The 22758-nt window shown below is 49.4% G+C and overlaps 1 protein-coding gene across 1 annotated transcript; it reads left to right on the top strand.

The window, feature by feature from the left end:
* The first annotated feature begins 18 nt into the window (after positions 1–18).
* On the top strand, positions 19–21954 carry CASS4 (Cas scaffold protein family member 4). The gene is made up of 6 exons (XM_059862790.1): positions 19–340; positions 11927–12313; positions 15763–15867; positions 17053–17199; positions 17699–19024; positions 20448–21954. Exons 1-6 carry the CDS (start codon positions 296–298, stop codon positions 20859–20861), a joined length of 2424 nt encoding a protein of 807 aa, XP_059718773.1. The 5' UTR covers positions 19–295; the 3' UTR covers positions 20862–21954.
* The last annotated feature ends 804 nt before the right edge of the window (positions 21955–22758 follow it).

The following is a 22758-nucleotide window of genomic DNA, read 5'->3' as shown; positions in this document are numbered from 1 at the left end:
CCCACTGCTTCACTGCGACAAGTTGGTGCAGGAAGACCAAGGAAAATCCCACTTGACGCGGCGTTTTCTTACTTCCAGTCGCCAAAAGGGCTTTTTTGGGGTTTTATTCTGCCCTCCTTTCATCTCCTGTTGTCTCAGATATTATCTCACATGAGAAGCTTGTCTCCAAGCAGCAAGTGCTGCTAGGGGCAGAGCTGTCAGATGGACTTGGCTGAGGGGAGTTCCCCACACACAGCACCCGGGCACGGCTGAAGTGTCCCCATCCCCTGGTTCTCTGTGCTGCTCCAAGTGCACAATGACAACCATGGATGCAAACCCAAGGAGCAGCACACCTGCAAAGGTAGGGCTGGGTTTTGGTAGGGAAGGGTTTGGTGTTTGAATTCAGTGGGATGCTTGGTGATGTTGGAAGTAGCAGTGATGAGATCCCTCTGCGTCTGGCTGTTCATGGCCAGAGAGACCCTGAGAGGCTGGAGCTGTCCAGGGCTGGGAAAGGAGCTGGGAAGGCGCTGGAGAATTCCTGAGGGAGCTGGGAAGGGGCTGGAGAATTCCTGAGGGAGCTGGGAAGGGGCTCAGCCTGGAGCAAAGGAGGCTCAGGGGGCCCTTGTGGCTCTGCTCAGCTCCTGCCAGGAGGGGACAGCCGGGGGGTCGGGCTGTGCTCCAGGGAACAGGGACAGGAGCAGAGGGAACAGCCTCAGGCTGGGCCAGGGTAACTCAGGGTGGGCACAGCAGGAATTTCCCCATGGAAAGGGGTCAGGGATTGCCCAGGGAGGGTTGGAGTCGCCATCCCTGGAGGTGTCCCAGGAATTCCTGGAGGTGGCACTCAGTGCTCTGGGCTGGGGACATCAGGCACAGCTGGGACTCAGAGGTCTCAGAGCTCTCTGCCAGCCTCAGTTCTGTGGCTCTGTGAAGTGTTTGGGTTCCTCACCTCAGGGGGACAGAAGGCTCCTGTACCTGATGTCCCCCTGTGCTTTTCATGGTGACAAAACCACTGACTGGGAGAAACATCTTCTTGGTGAGGATCCTGGATAAAGCAGAATTGAAAACCAACAAACATCTGGAAATAAGCACATTTGTGAAATGATAAAGATTCAATGTCAAGGCTGCACCTTACTGCCGTGCTGCAGTGACATTAGAGACACAGATCCTCTCTGTGCCAGCTCTGGTGCCCTCTTGCATGACATCACTTCTTTATGTTGCATACAAACCAGAAAACATTTTGAAACACTCTGTGTTCCTATTTTGAAAGACTGGACGCAGTGTATAAAGTTTGTTACATGTATTTCTGTATCCACATTCCATCTAGATTAATTTTCTATAGATCAGAGGCCCTGCTGCAGCTGTAAGGGTTGGAGAATGCTGAAATCTTGATTCAAAGTCAATGCCTGCTGTCCTGCTGTCTGCAAGTCCAAGAAGTGTACTGGAATTAGGATTTTCATGGTGGATTATGATCTCAGTGTTTACTGTAAATAATCTGCCTCCTGGAAATTTAATACAAAATGTAGTGGGGGATAAAAGCTTAGTAGGAGTTCAATGAGTCATTTTTTTACGCTCCACATTTTCCATCAAGCCTTGCAAAGATTAGGGGGCTACTTTTCACATTGAGTCATCAGTAACTGAGGCAGGGTATTTTTCATCTCTATATAGAAGGATTTTCTATTTCTACATATATTTCCAGTTCTCTTGAGAGGATTTTTAATAAATCAAAATAATGGTAGCAAACTGATTATCTGTTCTGCTGTGAGCATTTTAGACATGGCCAGAGCCCACCCAGTCAACTTCAGCTGAGTAAAAAAAACCCAAAAATTCTTTCTGCAACATCACTGATGAACTCTTTATCAGCCCCCTACCACCCTGGCAGTACTGTTTATTATAATACTTGAATGATATAAAAATACAGAGGCTTTTTTCTACTCTCTGGACTCCTTGAAGTCCCAGCAGCATTGCTGTGACAGGAAATGCTCTGCAATGACCCCTGTGCCCCAACTATTGCACCTGCAGGGGAAGCCCCTGTGAGAGGAGCTCGGTGTGAGCTCAGCCAGGGCTGGTGTTTGGCTGCTGTTGTTGTTGGGTATCCAGGGGCAGCACAGGAAGCCTTGCAGCCCTTGCTGCAACTTCAAACCCCCGTGAGCTCCTGCAGTGCCACAGCTTTGGCTGAGGGAAAATGGGAGAGTCTTTGGATGGGCTTGAGGTGGATCTGGAGTTTTTCTCCCCTAAAATCCCCCGTTCACATCTCCCCTCCTCACCCACAAACACGGGCCTGGGGTGACAGAGATTCCCTGCCCAGGTGAGAGCTCACCTGCAGGGCTGCCCCAGCCCTGGCACCTGGGAGGAGCTGGAGCTGCTGGAAGAGCCCAGAGGAGCTCCAGGCTGGGCACAGGGATGGAGCAGCTCTGCTGGCACAGCTGGCATTGCTCACCTGGGCAGGAGGAGCTCGGGGTGAGCTCAGGGTGGCCTGGAGGAGCCAGGAGCAAAGGTGGAGAGAGGATTTCCAAGGGATGGAGGGACAGCACACAGGGAATGGCTTCAAACTGCCAGAGAATAGGTTTGGGTTGGATATCAGGAAAAGTCCTTCCCTGGCAGGGTGGGCAGGCCCTGGCACAGGTGCCCAGAGCAGCTGGGGCTGCCCCTGGATCCCTGGCAGTGCCCAAGGCCAGGCTGGACAGGGCTGGGAGCACCTGGGACAGTGGGAGGTGTCCCTGCACAGCAGGAATTCCCTCTGGGGCTCATTCACGGGAACATTTAATTGGATTTGAAAGTAGCTCTGTGGCCACAAGCTGTGGGTTCCTAACTGACATCACTCCATCACTTCAAATGCTGGAGCACCTGAAAAACTCCAGGGTAGCAAATGAATGGCTCCTGATCAGCTGCATGAAGGGTCTGAAGGGCTCAAACTGCTGCTCCTCACGTTTAAAAAATAAAAAAGAAAGAAGAGAAAACCACAAAGGCACTGCAATGGGCTGGTTTGTGCCCATTCCAGGAATTCTTTCTCCTCTGGACAGCAGCTGGTTTGCTCCCAGCACAGAGGTGTAGATTTTGTTGATGAAGCTTTTCAATTCAGCATTTTCTATTCAAGATATTAAAGTCTTTTCTAGCTACAGGATTGTGGCTTTGGGAGCCAGTGTCTAATTTAATCTTGAAGCTACTGTGGAAAGAGGAAGGAAGAGGCTTTTACCAGAGAAAAGCCAGCATGTACAAAGGCAAAACCAGTAAAAAATTGACAACCCCAAGATATCCTGAGTCCAAAGTGGTAAAACCTGTGCACCAGCATGAGCAGGACTCAGCTGTTGCCAAGCAAATGGCAACCATTAATAATTTAAAATGACATTATACTTTAACAATATTCAAGGATTTTTTAAACAGTTCAAGAAACAAAACCCTTCAGCTGCAGCTCATGTTTAGCTTTCCTCCTTGGGTTTTCTGCCTCTGCAGGGTGAGGTGGTTTTGCAGGGGATTTATAACCACAAAGGGGATCTGTTCAGTTTTCTAAAGACTGATTAAAAGTGTATCAAAACTCACACCACTTTGAAATTTAAAAAAAATTTTTAAAAACCCTAAACAAACAAAAAAAGCAAAAAAACCCAAGCACAACAAGCCAGGAGTAAAAAATGCTGCAGCAAAAATGCTTCCAAATCCAGCCCTTTTCCTGATCCAGCCCTGCTGCCCCGGGTTTTCTGTTCAGAGCAGGGCAGGCACTCCCTGCAGGGGAGTCTGTGTGTCCTGCACATCACCAGCTGCAGCCAGGGGCTCCCTGGAGAGAGTTCTGCCACGTAATGAGCTCCCCCCATTCCCAGAGCTGCTTTCCCGGGGCTCCCAGCCAGGAGGAGGTGGCAGAGGCTGAGCTTTCCCTCTCCAGGCTTCCAGCCAGAGCCTCCAGAGCTGCCTGAGCCACTGGCAGGGCTGGGGACATCCTCCTCCTCCTCCTCCTCTTCCTCCTCCTCCTCCTGCTCAGGTGATGGACTAAGAGGGAAACACAGCAAAATGAAGGTCAGTGTAAGTACTGGGCTCTTTTCTTCCTGCTGCAGCTGATTTGGTGACTTTCCTGATTCCATTAGTGATGGACAGAGGGTAAAATCTGCATCTGGTGGGGTCTCTTTGCAATGTGTGTGTTCAGCTGATTTGCACATCGCTAACAGAACACTTGGTCCTAATTTTTAAAATATATTCCAAATGAACAGTTTCTCAAGAGCATCAGTGTGGCAGAGGAGGGTGAGGGTTTGTTCTGTGTGCATTGAGTAATGACAAGGTTATTAGAAATGATCATGAGTGACTCAGACTGGTCACTTCCACATTCTCTTGGAAAAAACGAGGTTAAGAGTTGAGTATTACCTCAAAAGAGCTGATGTTTTTGCACTGACTCCTAGAAAATGGGTAATGGAAATGTCTCAGGAATTGAGGTCACTGTGTGATGAGGGAAATGCCAAGTAATTTCAGTCTGAGCTCTGTGAGCCTGGGAAACCCTCTGCACTTGAGGGTAAGGACTGGCCACATCCTGCAGAGCAGCTGGGGCTCAAGGAGCAAAGGAGTGCTCATTTTTAGGAAATATTCTCTTCCCCTGGTGTGGGGGGATTGGAGATGGATCAAACCCACTCTGCAGTCGTTTTTGCCTGGTTCTGCCCAGCCCAGGCTGGGCTTTGTGCAGAGCAGGGCTCGGGCTGTGACAAGGAGTGGCTCGGCGGGTCCCAGCTGAGCCCTGGCAGCTGGGCAGGGCAGGGCTGTGCTGTCACCAGGTGTCCCCTGCTAATGACAGCCAGGGAGCAGCGTCCAGCTGCTGCCCGGACCTGGGGACTCACACCAGGGATTAGCCCAGCTGGAAACCCCGCCGTGCCTGGAGAAATGTGACAATTTCAGTGATATCCACTCAGCAGCCACCCATTCCTCAATTTATTCAATGCATTTCATTCATCTGCTCGGGAGCACCAGCTCTGCAGGGCTGTGCAGAGGGCAGGGTGAGGACAAGGTTTGGGGGTGAGGACAGGACTTTGGGGGGTGAGGACAGGGCTTTGGGGGTGAGGGCAGGGCTTTGGGGGTGAGGGCAGGGCTTTAGGGGTGAGGACAGGACTTTGGGGGTGAGGACAGGACTCTGGGGGGTGAGGACAGGACTCTGGGGGGTGAGGACAAGACTTTGGGGGTGAGGGCAGGGCTTTGGGGGTGAGGACAGGACTTTGGGGGTGAGGACAAGGCTTTGGGGGTGAGGACAGGACTCTGGGGGTGAGGACAAGGCTTTGGGGGCTGCCCAGTGCAGCCAGAGAGCCCCAGGCAGTTGCAGCTGTGGGAGCTGTGCTGCTGCTGCTCCTTGGTGAATCAGAACCCCCCACCCTGCCCTCGGCCTCTCCACTGCTGGCACACCAGGGAAAAGGGCACAGCATGCAGGGACAGCACCCGGGCACCCCCAGCAGCAGCAGTTCCTGAAATTTTCCAGTTTTCAATGAAAAATGTTCTTTTGCTCCTGCTGAGCTTCCCTGGGGATGTTTTTGATCCACAGGATGGTGAGGACCCTGCTCTGGGGAGTGCCCAACTCGTACTCAGCAGGACTTGCTGTAGCTGTAAAGCCACATTTTATTTAGAAATAAATGTAGTCAGGTGTCATTAGGATTCTAAAAGGTTTAAAAAGGTCAAAAAACCCTGAAGTGATTGGGTGCAAATGGGAAAAAGAAAGGTTTGAGGCCCCACACCCCAGGAATGCTCCCACAGGGAGCAGCAGGAAGGGGCAGTTTATTTTCCCTTGAGCTTGGGCATGAGAGCAGTCCTGTAAAAGTGCTCTGAGTGGGGTGAAATCCTGGCTGCACTTGCCCCTTCTGGTGATTTTAACACAGCGAGGATTTGATTGACTTCATTTGTGGAGAAAAGAGAGTTTGGGGGAAATCAGCAGAACTGCAGCTTGTAATTCCCAGCTCTGCAGCAGTGCCCTGTGGGAAGCTGCAGGATTTGTAAACTTGATTTTTTTAAGTGGTGCTTCTGTCTTGGATCAAATTTAGAATTCAAAACCTGCTGATCAGCACCTGCTTCCACCCCCACAAAATCAATAAAAGCAATAAAAGCAAGTCCTGATGTTCATTCCTCCTCAAAGCTTGCACAAAACTTCTCTAGGAGCTGAACAATTATTTTCCAAAATACACAAACAAAACAAAGAAATGCAGAAGAACTTTCTGCAGGTCACAGGAAATGCTGCACAGGCAGGTGGAGAATGCTCTGAGCTTTTAAGGTAAATTCTCCTCTTTTCCTGTGGATGTTGATGTGAACTCTACCATTTAAGTGACTCAGAGTGGTCTGGGGTTTGAAAGGGAATTCTCAGGGAAGGCTGTTCCCAGCTAGGGCATGATGGAGAATGTTTATTTCTGCAGCTTTGCTGGGAGGTGAAGAGATTAACTGGAAGCTGCTCTGTAAACATGTCAGAGGTGTCTCTGATGTACGAGCAGAACTGTTTAGCAAACACAGCCCTGTATCTCTTCCCCCTCAAATATTTTAAGTCCCACTTTCCTGCAGTAAAAGAGCTCCCTCATGTATTGATGTGCAACATGAGAAATATTTCTCTTGATCCACAAAACCTCCCGGGGTTAAACTCTTTACTTACATGATCTCAACAGGGGTTTTTAGGAAGCAAATTGAAGATAATAAGTGAAAGATATCTTTTTTATCTGAAATGCTGTGAAATAGTGCAGTACCCATTCACATGAAATAATGCAGGGCAGCAAACTGAGATTTCCAAACACAAACTGAGTGGGATGGGGGCACAGAGAAATTATTTTGTGAGGCTTGTGAACAAGATGCTGAAATTATCACGTGCTGTACATCCCCGTGTCCACTTGGATTTTTCTAGCAATGTTTGTATATATTTAATAATGATATTTTTTTCTGTTGCACAGAGATCAGGCTTGGGATAGGAGAGGCACCAGGAGATTTTAGTAACAGTGGGATGTTTCATCCTTAGCATAAAAATCTATTGTGTACACAGAGCACAGATGTCACTCTGAGGGTATAAAATTTTACATGATAGAACTGGGCACTGCTCAGCTTTGCTGCCCTTAATTACAATTTCTCCATTAATAAACATGAGGCAGCAGCTTTCATTCCTATGACTCCCAAGGGCTGCCAAGGCTTTGTAGAGGGAGCAGGGCTGGATAAGGATCTGCAAACAACAAAGATGTGACAAGTCCACTTTGGGAGGGGAATTACTCCTCCACATCTGAGCCTCGCTCCAATAAAGGAGGTGCACTCACAGCTAGATGAGAACTTTTGGAGTGAGGCTGTTCCAGGGACCCTGCACTGTGGGACCCACCTGCTTTGCCCTGGGCTGGCTGTGGGCTCTGGGGGTCCCAGTGCCTCTGGGGACACTTTTTTGTCTTTTCCAGGTCTGTGCTTTGTCAGCAGCTTGTTTAAACCCACTCAGAGGGAGCAGAGCCCCAGCACTGCCTCTCCAGGTGCTCTTTGTGGGGCTTTTAGGATGTTCTTTGTCTTAGGAGAGGTTTTTACAAGGCTGCTGATGGGGATGAGGCAGCAAGCAGAGAAGGAAAGTCACTTGGACCTCACCTGTGTTGCTTTAGTGCTTTTTACACGTTGGGTATTTAAGGACACAACACACAAAGCTCCAGAGAACACTGCCCAGCCAGAGCTCTGCTGGCTCACAGGGAAAATGCATCTCCCAGTGCCCCCCGGCACTGCCCCTGCTCACTGAGCATCCCGGGGGCTCGGGATCTGGGAGTGCAGCCCTGGTTTAGAGTCAGGGCATGGCAGGGATGGCTGTGCTCACGGGAGAGCAGGGGCTGCCACAGGGATGCCTCACACACCTCCGGGGAGCTGGGGGAGCAGGCAGGGCTGGGCTCTGCCTCACAGCCTGCCCCGCAGATAACCCTGCCCATGGCCCTGCAGGCAGAGAGGGAGTGAGCACTCACCTCCTGAGCTCCTGCTGGGGTGCTGAAATACTCTGCACCTTCCTGAAATACTCTGCACCTTGCTGAAATATTCTGCACCTTGCTGAAATGCTCTGCACCTTCCTGAAATGCTCTGCACCTTCCCGAAATGTTCTGCACCTTCCTGAAATGCTCTGCACCTTGCTGAAATACTCTGCACCTTCCTGAAATGCTCTGCACCTTCCTGAAATACTCTGCACCTTCCTGATATGCTCTGCACCTTCCTGATATGCTCTGCACCTTCCTGAAATGCTCTGCACCTTCCTGAAATGCTCTGCATTTTGCCAAAATACTCTGCACCTTGCTGAAATACTCTGCACCTTGCTGAAATGCTCTGCACCTTCCTGAAATGCTCTGCACCTTGCTGAAATACTCTGCACCTTCCTGAAATGCTCTATATTTTCCTGAAATGCTCTGCACCTTGCTGATATGCTCTGCACCTTGCTGAAATGCTCTACACCTTCCCGAAATAATTCTCTGCACCTTCCCGAAATAATTCTCTGCACCTTCCCGAAATACTCTGCACCTTCCTGAAATGCTCTATTATCTTCCTGAAATGCTCTTCACCTTGCTGAAATGCTCTGCACCTTGATGAAATGCTCTATATCTTCCTGAAATGCTCTTCACCTTGCTGAAATGTTCTGCACCTTGATGAACTACTCTGCATTTTGCTGAAATACTCTGCATTTTGCAAATAGTGAAATATGACAGGGGATGGCAAAGATGTGCTCTCCAACTCCAGTATTGAGGGTTTGTTCTGAAACTTGGAATTTAATTAAGCCCTGCCTTAGCTGAAAACCTTTATGGTTTGTTTTTTGGGGTTTTCTTTCCTTTTTTATCTCTTTTTTTTTTAAGAGCTCCACTGACCCTGCTTGTGTGAGGTCTGACAATCTCTCAGTTCAGTCTTGTTCTACTCTGGAGTATAGGGCTTGTCTCCATCACTTGTCAAGTCAAAATCTTCTTCATTTTTCCATTCCAGCTCTCTGGATGGGATATGAGATGATCCCTGAACAGATCTGTTTCCTAGCTAGGGCAGGTTCCCCAGAGTGCCCTATGATTTAATTGATTCATTCATTAATCTCCTGCTTGGCTTGATTTGGATGATTCTAGAGGTTCCTGGGTTTGTGTTGATCACAGATGTGAGCTCCAGAAATGCAAAATCTGAGTGACTGTGTCCTGCCTCAGCCTGGCCTCGGGCTGGAGGTGCTGGCCCTGGGATATTTGCACTTCTTCACTGGGCAAACCAAGGGAACCTGTGCTGTGCCTTGAGCAGGGACCCCTCTGATGGAAAGGTTTGGGTCTCTGGGGATAAAATTAGGCTCAGCAGCATCTTGAGGGTGCTGTTTCCACAGGAAAAGGGAAATGTCAATATTTAGATACCTTTTAAAACCACAGTGTGAACCAAAGGCTCCTCTCAGCTGTGTGGGTGCACAGGAAGGGCAGCCCCTGGCAGGCTCAGACCCTGAGCCCAGCCTTGCTGTGTGTGCCCCAGGCAGGCTCAGACCCTGAGCCCAGCCTTGCTGTGTGTGCCCCAGGCAGGCTCAGACCCTGAGCCCAGCCTTGCTGAGTGTGGCAGGCTCAGGTCCTGAGCCCAGCCTTGCTGTGTGTGCCCCTGGCAGGCTCAGACCCTGAGCCCAGCCTTGCTGTGTGTGCCCCAGGCAGGCTCAGACCCTGAGCCCAGCCTTGCTGTGTGTGCCCCAGGCAGGCTCAGACCCTGAGCCCAGCCTTGCTGTGTGTGCCCCAGGCAGGCTCAGACCCTGAGCCCAGCCTTGCTGTGTGTGCCCCAGGCAGGCTCAGACCCTGAGCCCAGCCTTGCTGTGTCTGCCCCAGGCAGGCTCAGACCCTGAGCCCAGCCTTGCTGAGTGTGCCCCAGGCAGGCTCAGACCCTGAGCCCAGCCTTGCTGTGTGTGCCCCAGCCAGGCTCAGACCCTGAGCCCAGCCTTGCTGAGTGTGCCCCAGCCAGGCTCAGACCCTGAGCTCAGCCTTGCTGTGAGTGCCCCAGGCAGGCTCAGACCCTGAGCCCAGCCTTGCTGTGTGTGCCCCAGGCAGGCTCAGACCTTGAGCCCAGCCTTGCTGGCCCTTCACCCATTTCCTGTGTGTGCCTGGATAAGGCTCTCATGTGGAAAAGGGGCAGAGTTTTCCTCTGCCCACCTTCCCCAGGGCTGAGGAAGGGGGTCTGTCCTCCAGAAGTGTGTCTGTGCAGCACCCAGCCCAGCAGTGTTGATGAAGAACAGGAAAAGTTGGCTGTTCTTTCCTTGTCAGTGTGGAGCCCAGGCCCGGCCCAGGGGGGATTCCTGGGGGCCTGACTCCAACATTTGGCACCGTCCCAATCCCAAGTGACTCCCATGTTCAAGGCAAAAGCCAGGCTGGACCAGGAGGCCTTGGGGGCTGCTGTCCCCCCTGGCAGCTGCCCTTGTCCCACAAAAAGCCATTGTTGATGAAATGCCTGCAGCCAACAGCCCTTGTCGCCAGCTGAGCTGACAAATTCGAGTTCTTGTGCTGCAGCTTCAGGCCAGCTGCTGCCTCACAGCAAATGCTCTGCACAAAAATACAAGGCATCACGTTTCCTATTTGGGTGCTATCTCTCTGGACATTACTTGCACTTTCTGATAAGGAATTAATGCTGAGGCACAGCCAGTGTCCCACTGACCGGGGAGCAGACAGTCCATTTTAAAGCTGAAAGCAAAATCTATCTTGTACTGGAAAAAAACTAAAAAATGTCATCCACAGCTTCCTCTACCCTTTGCAAAAAAGCCTTGGGTGACTAAAGCTACATGCTGGCTCTGGCTGCCCCCTTCCTGGAAGTGTCCAAGGCCAGGCTGGACAGGGCTTGGAGCAACCTGGGACAGTGGAAGGTGTCCCTGCCATGGCAGGGGTGGGATGAGATGATATTTAAGGTCCTTTCCCACCCAAAGCATTCCATGATTCTGTGATCTTGCAATGAGTAGTTATGAGATGAAGAATTCACAATGGGAAAAACACTCATTTTTATATAGGGATCACAGAATAGATCCCTATTTTTCATATTGGGATCACAGAATCATTAGGGTTGAAAAGAACCTCTGGAGATCACTGAGTCCATCCCCACTGCCAAGGCAGGGCCACCTGGAGCAGGAGGCAGGAATGCATCCAGGTGGGTTTGGAGTGTCTGCAGGGAGGGAGATCCACACCCTCCCTGGGCAGCTGTTCCAGGGCTCTCATGGAAAGAGGTTCTTCCTCATTTTGAGGTGGAACTTCTTGTGGTTTAGCTTATAAGTCCAATATATGTAAGTCTAATATAATAAATCTAAATTATGAAGATTAGCAGTGCTCTATAAAGGCCTCGAGCAGGAAAAGGTGATGAAGAAATGTACCACAGTAATTTTATTATCTATTTCTTTATTGCACTGACCGTAGCAGACACAAAGTAAGGGAATAAATCACACACACTCCATTTTCTCCATGGTGGAACAAGCCCATTCTTCACTCACACAACTCCTTTTTATCCAGTTTTACAGACCTGGTGTGACTCCATTGGTCAGGAGCTTTCTGCCAATCCCTATATTGGTCAGTAACAAGTTGTTATCCTATATGGACTGGTCACTCAAACCCCGGGTGGACATGCAGGGAAACTTGTTTGTGAGGGACAGTTTTCATTTTTCTGTCTAAGGTGTAAAAACTGGTTGGTTTTCACCAACCAGGAATAGACTATTGTGTTAACCAACTGCTCACAGCAGGACTGCTCTACATGGGAACTTGCACAGGGCCAGCTTGCCTTAGAGGAAATGACAGGCCAGGCAGAGCAGCCTGACTTTATGAAGCTTTTCTTGATGATTTTCCTGCCTTACTGCAACAACAAAGAGACACCAGTGCTGGAGAGAGGCTGTTCCATGTGCAAAGGGCGAGGTGAATCAAACCCAGACCCAGGTGGGAAGGGGATCCCAGCAGGGTGGGAACACCAGCGTGGGTGTGACAATGTGACAAAGTGACAAAGTGACAAAGTGACAATGTGACACTGTGGGTGTGCTCCGTGTCCCCAGCACAGCCTGGCCAAAGCCCTCTACGACAACAAGGCGGAGTGCTCGGACGAGCTGGCGTTCCGCAGAGGGGACATCGTGACGGTGCTGGAGCAGCACGTGGCGGGCAGCCAGGGCTGGTGGCACTGCTCGCTGCACGGCCACCACGGCCTGGCCCCCGCCAACCGCCTGCAGCTCCTGCCGCCCTCCACCGAGCTGCCAGCCACACACAGCATCTACCAGGTGCCCTCCGTGCCCTCCGTGCCCTCCGTGCCCTCCGTGCCCAAGGCCACGGCGCCCTCGGCCACCTACGAGAAGATGGAGGGCTGGGTTCAGCCCCCGGCCGTGTACCAGGCGCCGGCCCTGGCGGCGCAGCTGCTCAGCGAGAGGACCAAGCGCTCCACGCACCAGGTGAGCTCTAAAAACCAGATGTTGTTGTTAAAACAATGCTGGGAGCAGGGGAATAAGGAAGCCTGAGATTTTTAGTGGAGTTTGCAGCAGAGGAATGATGGTGTGTAGGAAATTCCCATCAGTTTATAGCATGGAGTGAGAAATGCTGCTCAGCGAGAGGACCAAGCGCTCCACGCACCAGGTGAGCTCTAAAAACCAGATGTTGTTGTTAAAACAATGGCTGGGAGCAGGGGAATAAGGAAGCCTGAGATTTTCAGTGGAGTTTGCAGCAGAGGAATGATGGTGTGTAGGAAATTCCCATCAGTTTATAGCATGGAGTGAGAAATGCTGCTCAGCGAGAGGACCAAGCGCTCCACGCACCAGGTGAGCTCTAAAAACCAGATGTTGTTGTTAAAACAATGGCTGGGAGCAGGGAAATAAGGAAGCCTGAGATTTTCAGTGGAGTTTGCAGCAGAAGAATGATGGTGTTTAGGAAATTCCCATCAGTTTATAGCATGGGGTGAGAAATGCTGCTCTGGGCGAGGGATGAAGGTCTCTATATTCTGTGCTCCCTCACCTTTCTGACAGTTTAAAAAAGCTGTAAAACAGGGCAGGAAGTAAAGAATATACCATTTGTTTGGGAGAATCTATAAATTATTTACAAAGTTAAAATAACAAGACAAAGAACTTTCCCCAGCAGCCATCCATGTGGAGTCTTTGCATCCATCTGCACAGGAACATGATTGATAATTTTTAAAAAATCACCCTTTGGTGTGTGATTGCTGGCTTTGGTCTGGGTTTTCCTGTCTCCAGCAGCTCAGCAGGCTCAGAATGCTGCTGCCTGTCTCTTGGGCTGTCACTAGGCTTGCACCAAGCAGCAGCCCCTGCCAGACACACAGAAGGACACAAAGTTTTGCTCTGTGCCCTCAACCAGTTTCTCTCCCAGCCCATTTTTGCTGCTACTGAGATGTTGACCAAGGTGTACAGGTGGAGAGCTGTCGCCAGTTCCTTCAGATATAGAGAAGAACAAACTGGTTTTCCAGGGTTTCATTACAGCTCCCTGGCCTGGCTCTTTTTTCTCCCAGTTCCTCATATTTGACTTTCAAACATACATGGAACTTGCAATTTGATTACATCTCACTGGTTTTTAACATCAAAACCTTGTGCTTTCTTCAGGAAAAAATGAGTGGGGAATGTTTGATAATGAACGAGAAATAGAGCAGGTGGGGACAGAGTTCAAGTGCGAGGTTTTGTTCAGTTCTGTGAGCTCTCCAGCCCTGGGTGGCTCTTTATCCTGTGTATGGAAATCACATTTGAAATTCTAATTGAGAAAGGAAAAGGAAGAAAATTCAGCGATACAGTGTTTTAGGCTGAATTAATGATCATTTGATTTATGGGGCTCATTCAGCCACCTTGCCTCCTGCTGGGTGCAAGGCCAGTCATGGAAACCTCCTTGCTGCTTCCTGCTGGGTGCCAGGTGGGTGCTGGAAAACAACAAACTCAGGGCATCCCTGGTGACCAAAACCTCCTTTTCAGCTCTGCAGCTGCACTGCACAACCATAACTCTGACTGAGTACAGCTACAAGAGACTCTTCTGCACTTGCTGGCATTGATTCCTCCAAATCTCTGACCCTAAAGGAGCCATTGGCAAACTGTATCAGAGATTGGCATCCATTTTCCATGTTGTGCCAGCAAATCAGGTGGAAAATGTCATCTATTCATTATGTGGATGAATGGTCTGGCAGAGCAGCTCCTTGGCTCTCCCTGCCTCATTTCATGAATTTATCCACCTAAGCTGTGCCTAGCCTAAGAATGAAAAACAATGAAAAAGAAATGTCCCAGCCTCTGATGATTATCCAGAAGTTGAGAGTGGGGCTGCCTGTGGCACAGTGTCCCAGCTGTCCCCACACCAGCTGCACCCTGGTGGTCACAAGCTGTCCCCAAGGCAGGGGAGCTCAGGGAGCACAGAACAATCCAGACCATCCCACAGAGATCCTGTGGCACAGCTGGCAAAGCTCCTGCCATACTCAGCTGTCCTCTGAGCAGCTGGGAAAAGCCACTGTGAGTCTTTGAGGGAGATCATTGAAAGCAGTGAAACAAGAATGAATCCCTCAGAGCCTGGGTGTTTTCACCCCACAGAGAAACCTCCTTGCTTCTGCCTCACACCCAGGGCGCCTTCTGGTTCTACTGCCACTGACAGGACTTCCCAAAGTGCCAACATGTGATATCCAGTGAGTTTCCTTTCTGCTGGATCCTCAGATTTGTCCATCTGGAAGCAGACCTGGCCTAAGGATGGCTTTTATCTTTTACCCTTTCCCTCAAGGTAGTTGTGCCTCTGTTTACAAGGAAGATGCTCATATTCAGGCACAGGCTGCCCAGGATTCCCCATCCCTGGAGGAGTTCCAGGCCACACTGGAGGGGGTTTGGAGCAGCCTGGGATAGTGGAAGATGTTCCTGCCCTCTGCAGGGGGTGGAAGAGATGGTCTTGAAGATCCCTCCCAACCCAAACCACTTTGTGGCTCTGTGATTCTCTATCACAGCACTCAGGGGATTTGTCTTCACTCCTCATTCCCTGTTTCCAGATGAGAGCTGAACCAGGCAGAGTGAAGCTGCACTCTTCTTCCTCTACCATATTTCCCCTACATTCAGTGGCTGCAGGACTTGCACAATGGGAATCCCTCCCTCCAGTTTAAAACCAGTTTAAAATTTCCTGTAATATCTCACTCCAGCAGTGTTTCTGGAGGTCAGGGGTTTACAAGGGCCCATTTATAAATCAGCTAAGGGCAGCCTGGCTAAAGGCAGGCTGGATGAAAAAAATTCCATCTTTTGGTGGTTGGTTTCAAAAAAGAAAAGTCCTAACCTAGCATTCATATTTTGTGACATTAATTGTCCCACAGATCTGGTCATGGCTGTTCAAATTATGTTTTAATCAAACAGGAGAATCTGACTGCAAAGATATAATTCCCTGTTTATGGAGCTGGACAAGACATTAAGGTTTAATCCTTCCAAATGAGTAATTTGTTCATAATTACAGAATAATGCTCAGCCTGCACTTTTCTGCTGCTCTGACATTAAATTGGCTTGACCCAATGACTGTGGGCTTGGAGAAGTCGAAATTTCTCCACTTCCTTTTTTAAGTGGTTCTGCTTTTGGGCAGTTTAAAGGTTTAAGTGATAACTGCAGCTGGATCTTCTCCAAATCTTTTCTGCCCTGTGGTTAGCAAGGGAGATTGTCTTTGTGCCAGGTTAGATCTTATCTAAAATGTACCAGAAATGCTGGTAAAGGAGAATTATTTGAGAACAAACATGCTACTGCCTGTAAGGTCAGTTCCTGTCTCTCACTTTCAATGACGAGCTGAAGGTTTTTATCACTTAAGAGTGATTACTTCAACAGTGGATTTTTCAGCTGAATGACTTTTCAAAGCTTCCTGCTGATGCAGTTTTATTATTTCTTTTTTTCTCCCCTCCAAGCACCTGTTTACCCTGCCCAGAGCCTGCCGGGCTTCAGCCCCCAGCATCAGGGGTGAGGTTTATGATGTCCCCTCCTCGCAGCACCGTGGGTCCCGGCTGCCACAGGTGAGTCCTGCCCCTCCCTCCCTGCAGCTGCCCCCCTGGAGCACCTCAGAGCACATCTGCAGCTCAATTCTACTGGCACCCTGTTTTTTCTATTTCTTTTTCTATTTCTGTTTTCATTCTGAGGCAGAGAGGGTGACACTACTGATGTCTTACTGAATTTTCTGTATCAGGGTCAACCTCTCTGCCAGAATCCATGGGGAAATGCCCTACTGACAGAAAAAATGGAAGTGTTTATTAGAAATGCACCAGATTTAAGACACATTGCTCTAAATTTCTAAGAAACTCAGGAGAACTGAGGTTTTGAGCTAAAAAGAGATGATTTTCTTCCCAATTTTACAAAAAGCAAATAGGGTGACAGTAGAATTGACCTGTCACCCTCTCTGCCTCGGAATCCGTGAGGAAATGTGGTGGTGTCATTTGGTGGGGGTGATTTGGGGGTGTTCAGAGAAGAGTCACAACCCCACGCCCAGCAAGAAATTAAATGTCACCCCACCACCCTCCTCCTGGGAAAAACACACCCTGGAGTTGGTCACATCATCGTGACGTGTCCTGTTACACAATCCTGTCCCTGGTGCTGTCCCCCTCCCCTGGGCTCAATGAATGTCACATGTCACCCTGACATTTTAAGATTTTCTAAGCCTTCTGATGGTTACATTCTTGTAACAAACTTTCTCACACACCTTATGTAAATAACTTATTGCTTTGCATTCTTTTATAGAGGAGGAGAATTTGATGGACTGTTGGTTTGTCCAGTGTCATTGGAGAGGTGACACTGTCACCCTCCAATCCACTGTCACTTTTGGAAATCTATAAATGTTAGAGTCAGAAAATAAAAAGTCCCTTTTTTACCTTGGAAAGAGCAGTGAGTCCGTGTCATATTGTTTCGTGTCCTGTAGTGACAGTCACATTTCCTCCACCCCTGAGGATGCACAGGCACCAGCCCCCAGCCTGTCCTGTCACCTCCCACACCAAGGTGTGAGTGGCACTGCAGCAGCCCAGGGGCCTCCCCACCCCCTGCTGCTCCCGGGCAGTGCAGGCTTGAGCCCAGCCCATCATTTCCCACAGATTTCCTGCGTGATCCCTGCTCAGACCCAAACCTACTCATGTATGGCCTTTGACCCCACTCAAGGCCCCAGTGGTCTCTAAAAAGGATCTAAATAAATCTTTCTTTTTCCCTTTGAGCAGAGTGGTGCCACTCCCCCCAGCACAAGGAAGGGTGCCCTGCTGGGCAGGTCCACTGAGAGCTTCCAGGCAGAGCAGAAGCAGCTTTACAACATCCCATCCAAGGCAGAAAAAGGAGGAGCTGGCAGCCAGGACTCACCAGCAGGCAATGTAAGTAAGGCTTGGTGAGCACAGAATAATCTGTCACTCCTGGCTTGGAGCAGGGACAGGTTTCCCATCTCTTCCCCACTGTTTCTTACACTACAAATGGTCCTGAATGCCCCTTTTCCAGCTTAGACTCCAGCTGTACAGACATGTATCTGTATCAAGCAAAAATTAAATTCATTGAAGGTGTTTGAGCAGAGTCAGTGGTGTCTCTTGGTGATTTATTGCTTGAAAGGGTGTGCATGGGAGTGGGGAAAAAATCAAGTGTCTGCAGAATTCACTGGCTGGGGACTCTGCTGTTGGATCTAATCACCTGTGCTCCAAATGTTTTACCTTTTATACATGCAGCTTGTGCATGTTGGAAAATAAAAGATACAGGCAGCCTTTCTGTGGTGTTCTATCAACATCAGTGGAGTTGCACACATTTGTGTGCTCTAAGAATTCAGTTCTGCTTCTCATTCTCATTTAAAAAGATGGTTTATGAACCCTCTGTGCTCTGTTGCAGTTATATGATGTCCCTCCCAAAAGGGAACTCAATAACTCAGAAAATAAATCTCAGAAGAAGTGCTGGGGCCATTTCAACACTTTGCCAAACCCTCGGAAGTCCGAATGGATTTACGATATTCCAGTATCCCCTGAAAATCCCGGATTCAAACCCAACCCTCCTGGGCAGTCTGTGGAGAAGCAGGTGCTGTATGACATTCCCCCAGCCAGGTACAAGGCTCCAGCCACAGCCACTGAAGCCAAGGCTGGGAATCCACAGCTGTACGACATTCCACCGGCGCAGCGGAAATTAACGCTTCCAGAAATCCCCCTCTACGACGTTCCACCCTCACGGGATGTGCTCCTCCTGCCACAGAACAGCAGCTCTGAGCTGCCCCCCAGGCTCCTGGCTGCCAAGGCTGAGAGTCAGATCTCTGAGGAGAACGTTTATGATATTCCCAAAGGTTTGCCCAGTGCTGGGCACTCCAAGAAAGAGATGGAAAAGAGCAGTGACCAAGCACACGGTGCTTCTCCACAGCTCTCCATGGATGCCAAGTCAGAAAATGACAGTTTGTGTGTCTCTAGTGTGGACAGCAGAAGCAGCAGTCTCTCCTCCTCCTCCAGCTCTTCTGCTGAGTCATTTTCTACGCTGTCACCATCACCAGAGCCTGTCCAAGAAATCAAACTGGAGCTGGAAGCAGCCATCGAGACCCTGACTCGGCTGCAGCACGGCGTGTCCAGCTCCATCGCCAGCTTAATGATCTTTGTGAGCAGCAAGTGGAGATTGCAGGAGCACCTGGAGAAAAGCCTGGAAGAGATCCACAGAGCAGTGGACCACATAAAGGTGTCACTGGGAGAGTTCCTGGCCTTTGCTCAAGCCCTGAAGGGAAACGCCTCCAACCTCTCAGATAACAACCTGCAGGCCAGAATTAAAAAGCAGCTGGAAATCCTCAGGAACTCCTACCAAATATTGACAGAAACGAGGGAAGCTCTCAACAGCTGCAGCTGGTCCCTGGAGGCTTTGGTGCTCAGGAAGCCCCAGAACAACCCTGACGACCTGGATCGCTTCGTCATGGTGGCCAGGACAATTCCAGATGATATCAAGAGGTTTGTGTCCATCATCATCGCCAACGGGAAGCTGCTCTTCAGGAAGAACGAGAAGGAGCAAGAAAAGAAGCAACCAAAAGTGAACCCAGAATGCAAAATGGCAAAACAGATCCCAGTGCCAAGAAGAGTAGAAATTGAGTCACTCCAGAGAAATGCTCCTGAGAAATCCAGCCAAAGCCAGGTCCCTGTGCAGAAACCAGAAGAAAATTGCAGTGAGGATTGTGATTATGTCCAGTTACAGGTCAGTGACACCGGGGTTTCCTCTCTGAACTCCTCACCCTTTGCAGATGTTGGGCTGTTAACTATCAGCACTATTTTACCTTTGCAGTGCTACACTCAGTTTGCATCCCACTTTCCAGACTTTACATAGATCCAGGATTTTGTGACAGTGCTGGATGGCACGTGTACAATGAGCAGTAATTTTAATCAACAGAGAAAATCAAACATTTTTATCATTCTTGCCAGCTTAAATTCATTTGGGAAGTAGGTTTCATTGGAAGTTAGCAAAACCTTACTTCTCTTTTTTTTCATCGTTCTCTTCCTGCCACTACATTGTGTTTGGCACGACAAGATATGTTCCTTCCTAACTTGGATGGAAATCCCGTTTGCATAGAAATTAAACTCTGAATTATCACATTTATTTGTTGGAATAATTCTGGATGATTGTAAGAATCTCCTTAGAATCACTAAAGTATCTACTAAGAATATCTCCCTTAGTTTCCCAAAGAAATGCTGTTTGTCCTCAATACTTAGGGAATGTTACATTGAAATGCTTTGTTGATGTTGGTTTCAATCTCAGATCTTACAGGATCAGATACTGCACTTTTAGGAGGAAAAAACCTACTGCTCCTTCTAATAAATCCCCCATTTCTATTTGCAACATGAAGGCTGCAGAACAAGTAGTTGTTTCCCCATGAAATAAGAGAAAACCACATTTATATTTAAATACTTTATGTAGTTGTTTCAACTTTGCTTTCATTTTAATTTGCAACAGGCACAGAAAGTCATTTCAGGTAAAGAAGTAGCAAAGAAGAGTGCAGAGTCAAACCCAAAGGTATTTCTGACTTTGAAAATGTTATTTATGAGGGCTTTTAGTCCGTGATTTCTGTGCTTGCTAAAACTCAGAGTAATTTGCATTCAGACACACATCTCTATACACAGAGACCCATTTGCTTCTCAGAGATCATTTTCCCAGAAATACTGCTGAAAACCTGTGAAGAACACTTATTTTCCTCAATCAAACAACTCCAGTTTAAAGTCATACAGTTTATTTTATTGCCTTTCAGCATCATTTGAGACAAGGCTGTGAGAATCAGTATTTCAAAGTATCTTGTCATGCACTGGCATAAAGTTGACTCTTTCTTTGTGCATTTTAATCATTCATAACCCCGATTAAATCCATTAAAGATCAATGTTTTTTATTATTTGAAAGCTTCAAGGCCAGACCGTGTAAAGGACTGATGTTCAGCTGCAGCACTTTGTGTGCTATCTGATATTAAAACTGTATTTAGGGGGGAAAAAGCAATCAGGAGAATTTCCAACACTTTATGGAAAGAGAAATTACTGTAAAGGCTCCAGGGTGTGGCCATTTGGAGACCACAAAAATTCAGGGTAGGGCGTGTGACACCAGGCTGAATCTACTTCTGTTTTAACTCTTTCTCCAGGTCTTGCCACGTGCAAAAAAGACTGAAAATGCCAGCAGGCAGGAGCCTGCCAGGAAAATCCCCCTCCCCGAGCACTGCAGGCTGTGCTTTGCTGCCCTGCACAAGGCCCTCGGCGTGTTCACCGCCAGCCTCAGCAGCCACCAGCCCCCCGAAATCTTCATCTCCCACAGCAAACTCATCATCATGGTGGGCCAGAGGCTGGTGGATTCCCTGTGCCAGGAGACCCAGGAGAGGGAGGCCCGCAGCGACGTCCTGCACAGCAGCAGCCGCTTCTGCAGCCTGCTCAAGAACCTGGCCCTGGCCACCAAAAGCGCCGCCCTGCAATTCCCCAGCGCCGAGGCCAGCAGGGAGCTGCGGGAGCAGGCGGAGGAGCTGGCCAAGTACACCCAGCAGTTCCGAGCCATGATGGACTGAGGGACCCGCCGCTGCTTCTGGGCACCCGGCCACGCTCTGGGCTCCACCAGGAACCCCCTGGTAGCAGGTGAAGGTTCCACTCAGAACTCCCACCAGGAATTCCTTGGGTGACACTGCAGGGGCAGATCCCCCCATTCAGAATTCCCACCAGGAATTCCCTGGGTGCCACTGCAGGTGAAGATCCCCCCATTCAGAATTCCCACCAGGAACTCCCTGGGTGCCACTGCAGGTGCAGATCCCCCCATTCAGAATTCCCACCAGGAATTCCCTGGGTGACACTGCAGGTGCAGATCCCCCCATTCAGAATTCCCACCAGGAATTCCCTGAGTGCTGGTTCTGGTGCAGATCCCCACACTCAGAATTCCCTCCAAGAATTCCCTGGCAGTAGATGAAGATCCCCTCACTCAGAATTCCCACTAGGAATTCCTTGGGTGCTGGTTCAGGTGCAAATCCCCTCACTCGGAATTCCCACCAAGAGCTCCCTGGGTGCCACTGCAGGTGCAGATCCCCCCATTCAGAACTCCCACCAGGAATTCCCTGGGTGACACTGCAGGTGCAGATCCCCCCATTCAGAATTCCCACCAGGAATTCCCTGAGTGCTGGTTCTGGTGCAGATCCCCACACTCAGAATTCCCTCCAAGAATTCCCTGGCAGTAGATGAAGGTCCCCACTCAGAATTCCCACTAGGAATTCCTTGGGTGCTGGTTCAGGTGCAGATCCCCCCCATTCAGAATTCCCACCAAGAATACCCTGGGTGACACTGCAGGTGCAGATCCCCCCATTCAGAATTCCCACCAGGAATTCCCTGAGTGCCACTGCAGGTGCAGATCCCCCCGTTCAGAATTCCCACCAGGAATTCCCTGAGAGCCCTGGTAGCAGGGGAAGATCCCCACAGCAGCTGATGCAGAAGAATTAAATCTGCACTTTCTTCTCCACTGTTCACATCCTGCCTGGAAATGTCATTGTCACAGTGGCTGGGTGGGAATGTTTGCTGTGTATTGGAGCAAAATTTGTTGATTATTTGTTGAAAATTTGTTGACTGATTTATTTTTTGTTCTCTTTGTATGTCCGATAAATGTATTTTCCTTTTTAATTGTTTTTTTCTATTCCTGTAAAGTCTGTCTTTAAATGTAGCTGCACAATGTTCTGTAACTTATCATATCCCAATATCGATTGTTTCCTGAGGACTTTACTCAAAGGTTGCAATTACAGGGTTGTTTTGGGTTTTTTTAAACAGCTGCAAAGCTATTTTTTGGTTTTAACAAATGCAACACGGCACAAAATCTGGTGAATAGGAAATGCACCAGGCAGGTACCTGAGCACGGAGGGAAACTTTGGACAAGTCCTGACTCCTGATAAATCCACAGGGAGCACACCATCCTCTGTCACAGATCTCAGAGCACTTATCCAGCTGAGAAAAACCCATTTATTTCTAAATAAACAGTCACTAAAGGCGCAGAGGCTTTGGGCAGCAGACAGGAGATGTTCCCTGCTGGAATCCCAGCGCTGGGGAAGCTCCCCGCGCTCCAGCCCAGCCCTCAGAGCCTCGGCCTGCGCAGCTTTTTAACTTTACCCCCCAATTTTCTGGACGTGAACATTTCTGGGGGTGACAAAGACACTACGGCCTCGAGGGGCTACACCCGCGCTAATTGTTGTTCTAATTAATTTATTTTACGGCTGCAATGCTTGGCCTTTGCCGGGTGTCCGCCCTCACAAGGGACAAGGCTGCTCACGGCGTGAGCAGCCCCGGGGACCCGCTGCCCCCTCAGCATCGTTCTCCTTGTCACCCCCGTGTTTTCGGGGTGCTTTATCGCCGACACGGGTCACTATCATCGCGACATCACACTCGGGGCAGCGCTCGCATCCCGCAGGGAATTCCTGTGGATCGAACTCGCCC

Source organism: Haemorhous mexicanus, chromosome 18 (assembly GCF_027477595.1).
Source record: "Haemorhous mexicanus isolate bHaeMex1 chromosome 18, bHaeMex1.pri, whole genome shotgun sequence".
In the NCBI taxonomy this organism is placed as follows: domain Eukaryota; kingdom Metazoa; phylum Chordata; class Aves; order Passeriformes; family Fringillidae; genus Haemorhous; species Haemorhous mexicanus.
Note: the sequence above shows the minus strand (reverse complement) of the source record. Positions and strands in the feature narration are given on the sequence as shown.

Coding starts and splice junctions, on each gene's coding strand:
- CASS4 (XM_059862790.1), top strand. CDS start 296: ATGACAACCATGGATGCAAACCCAAGGAGCAGCACACCTGCAAAG. Junction 341..11,926: donor GGAGCAGCACACCTGCAAAG/GTAGGGCTGGGT, acceptor CCGTGTCCCCAG/CACAGCCTGGCCAAAGCCCT. Junction 15,868..17,052: donor GTGGGTCCCGGCTGCCACAG/GTGAGTCCTGCC, acceptor CCCTTTGAGCAG/AGTGGTGCCACTCCCCCCAG.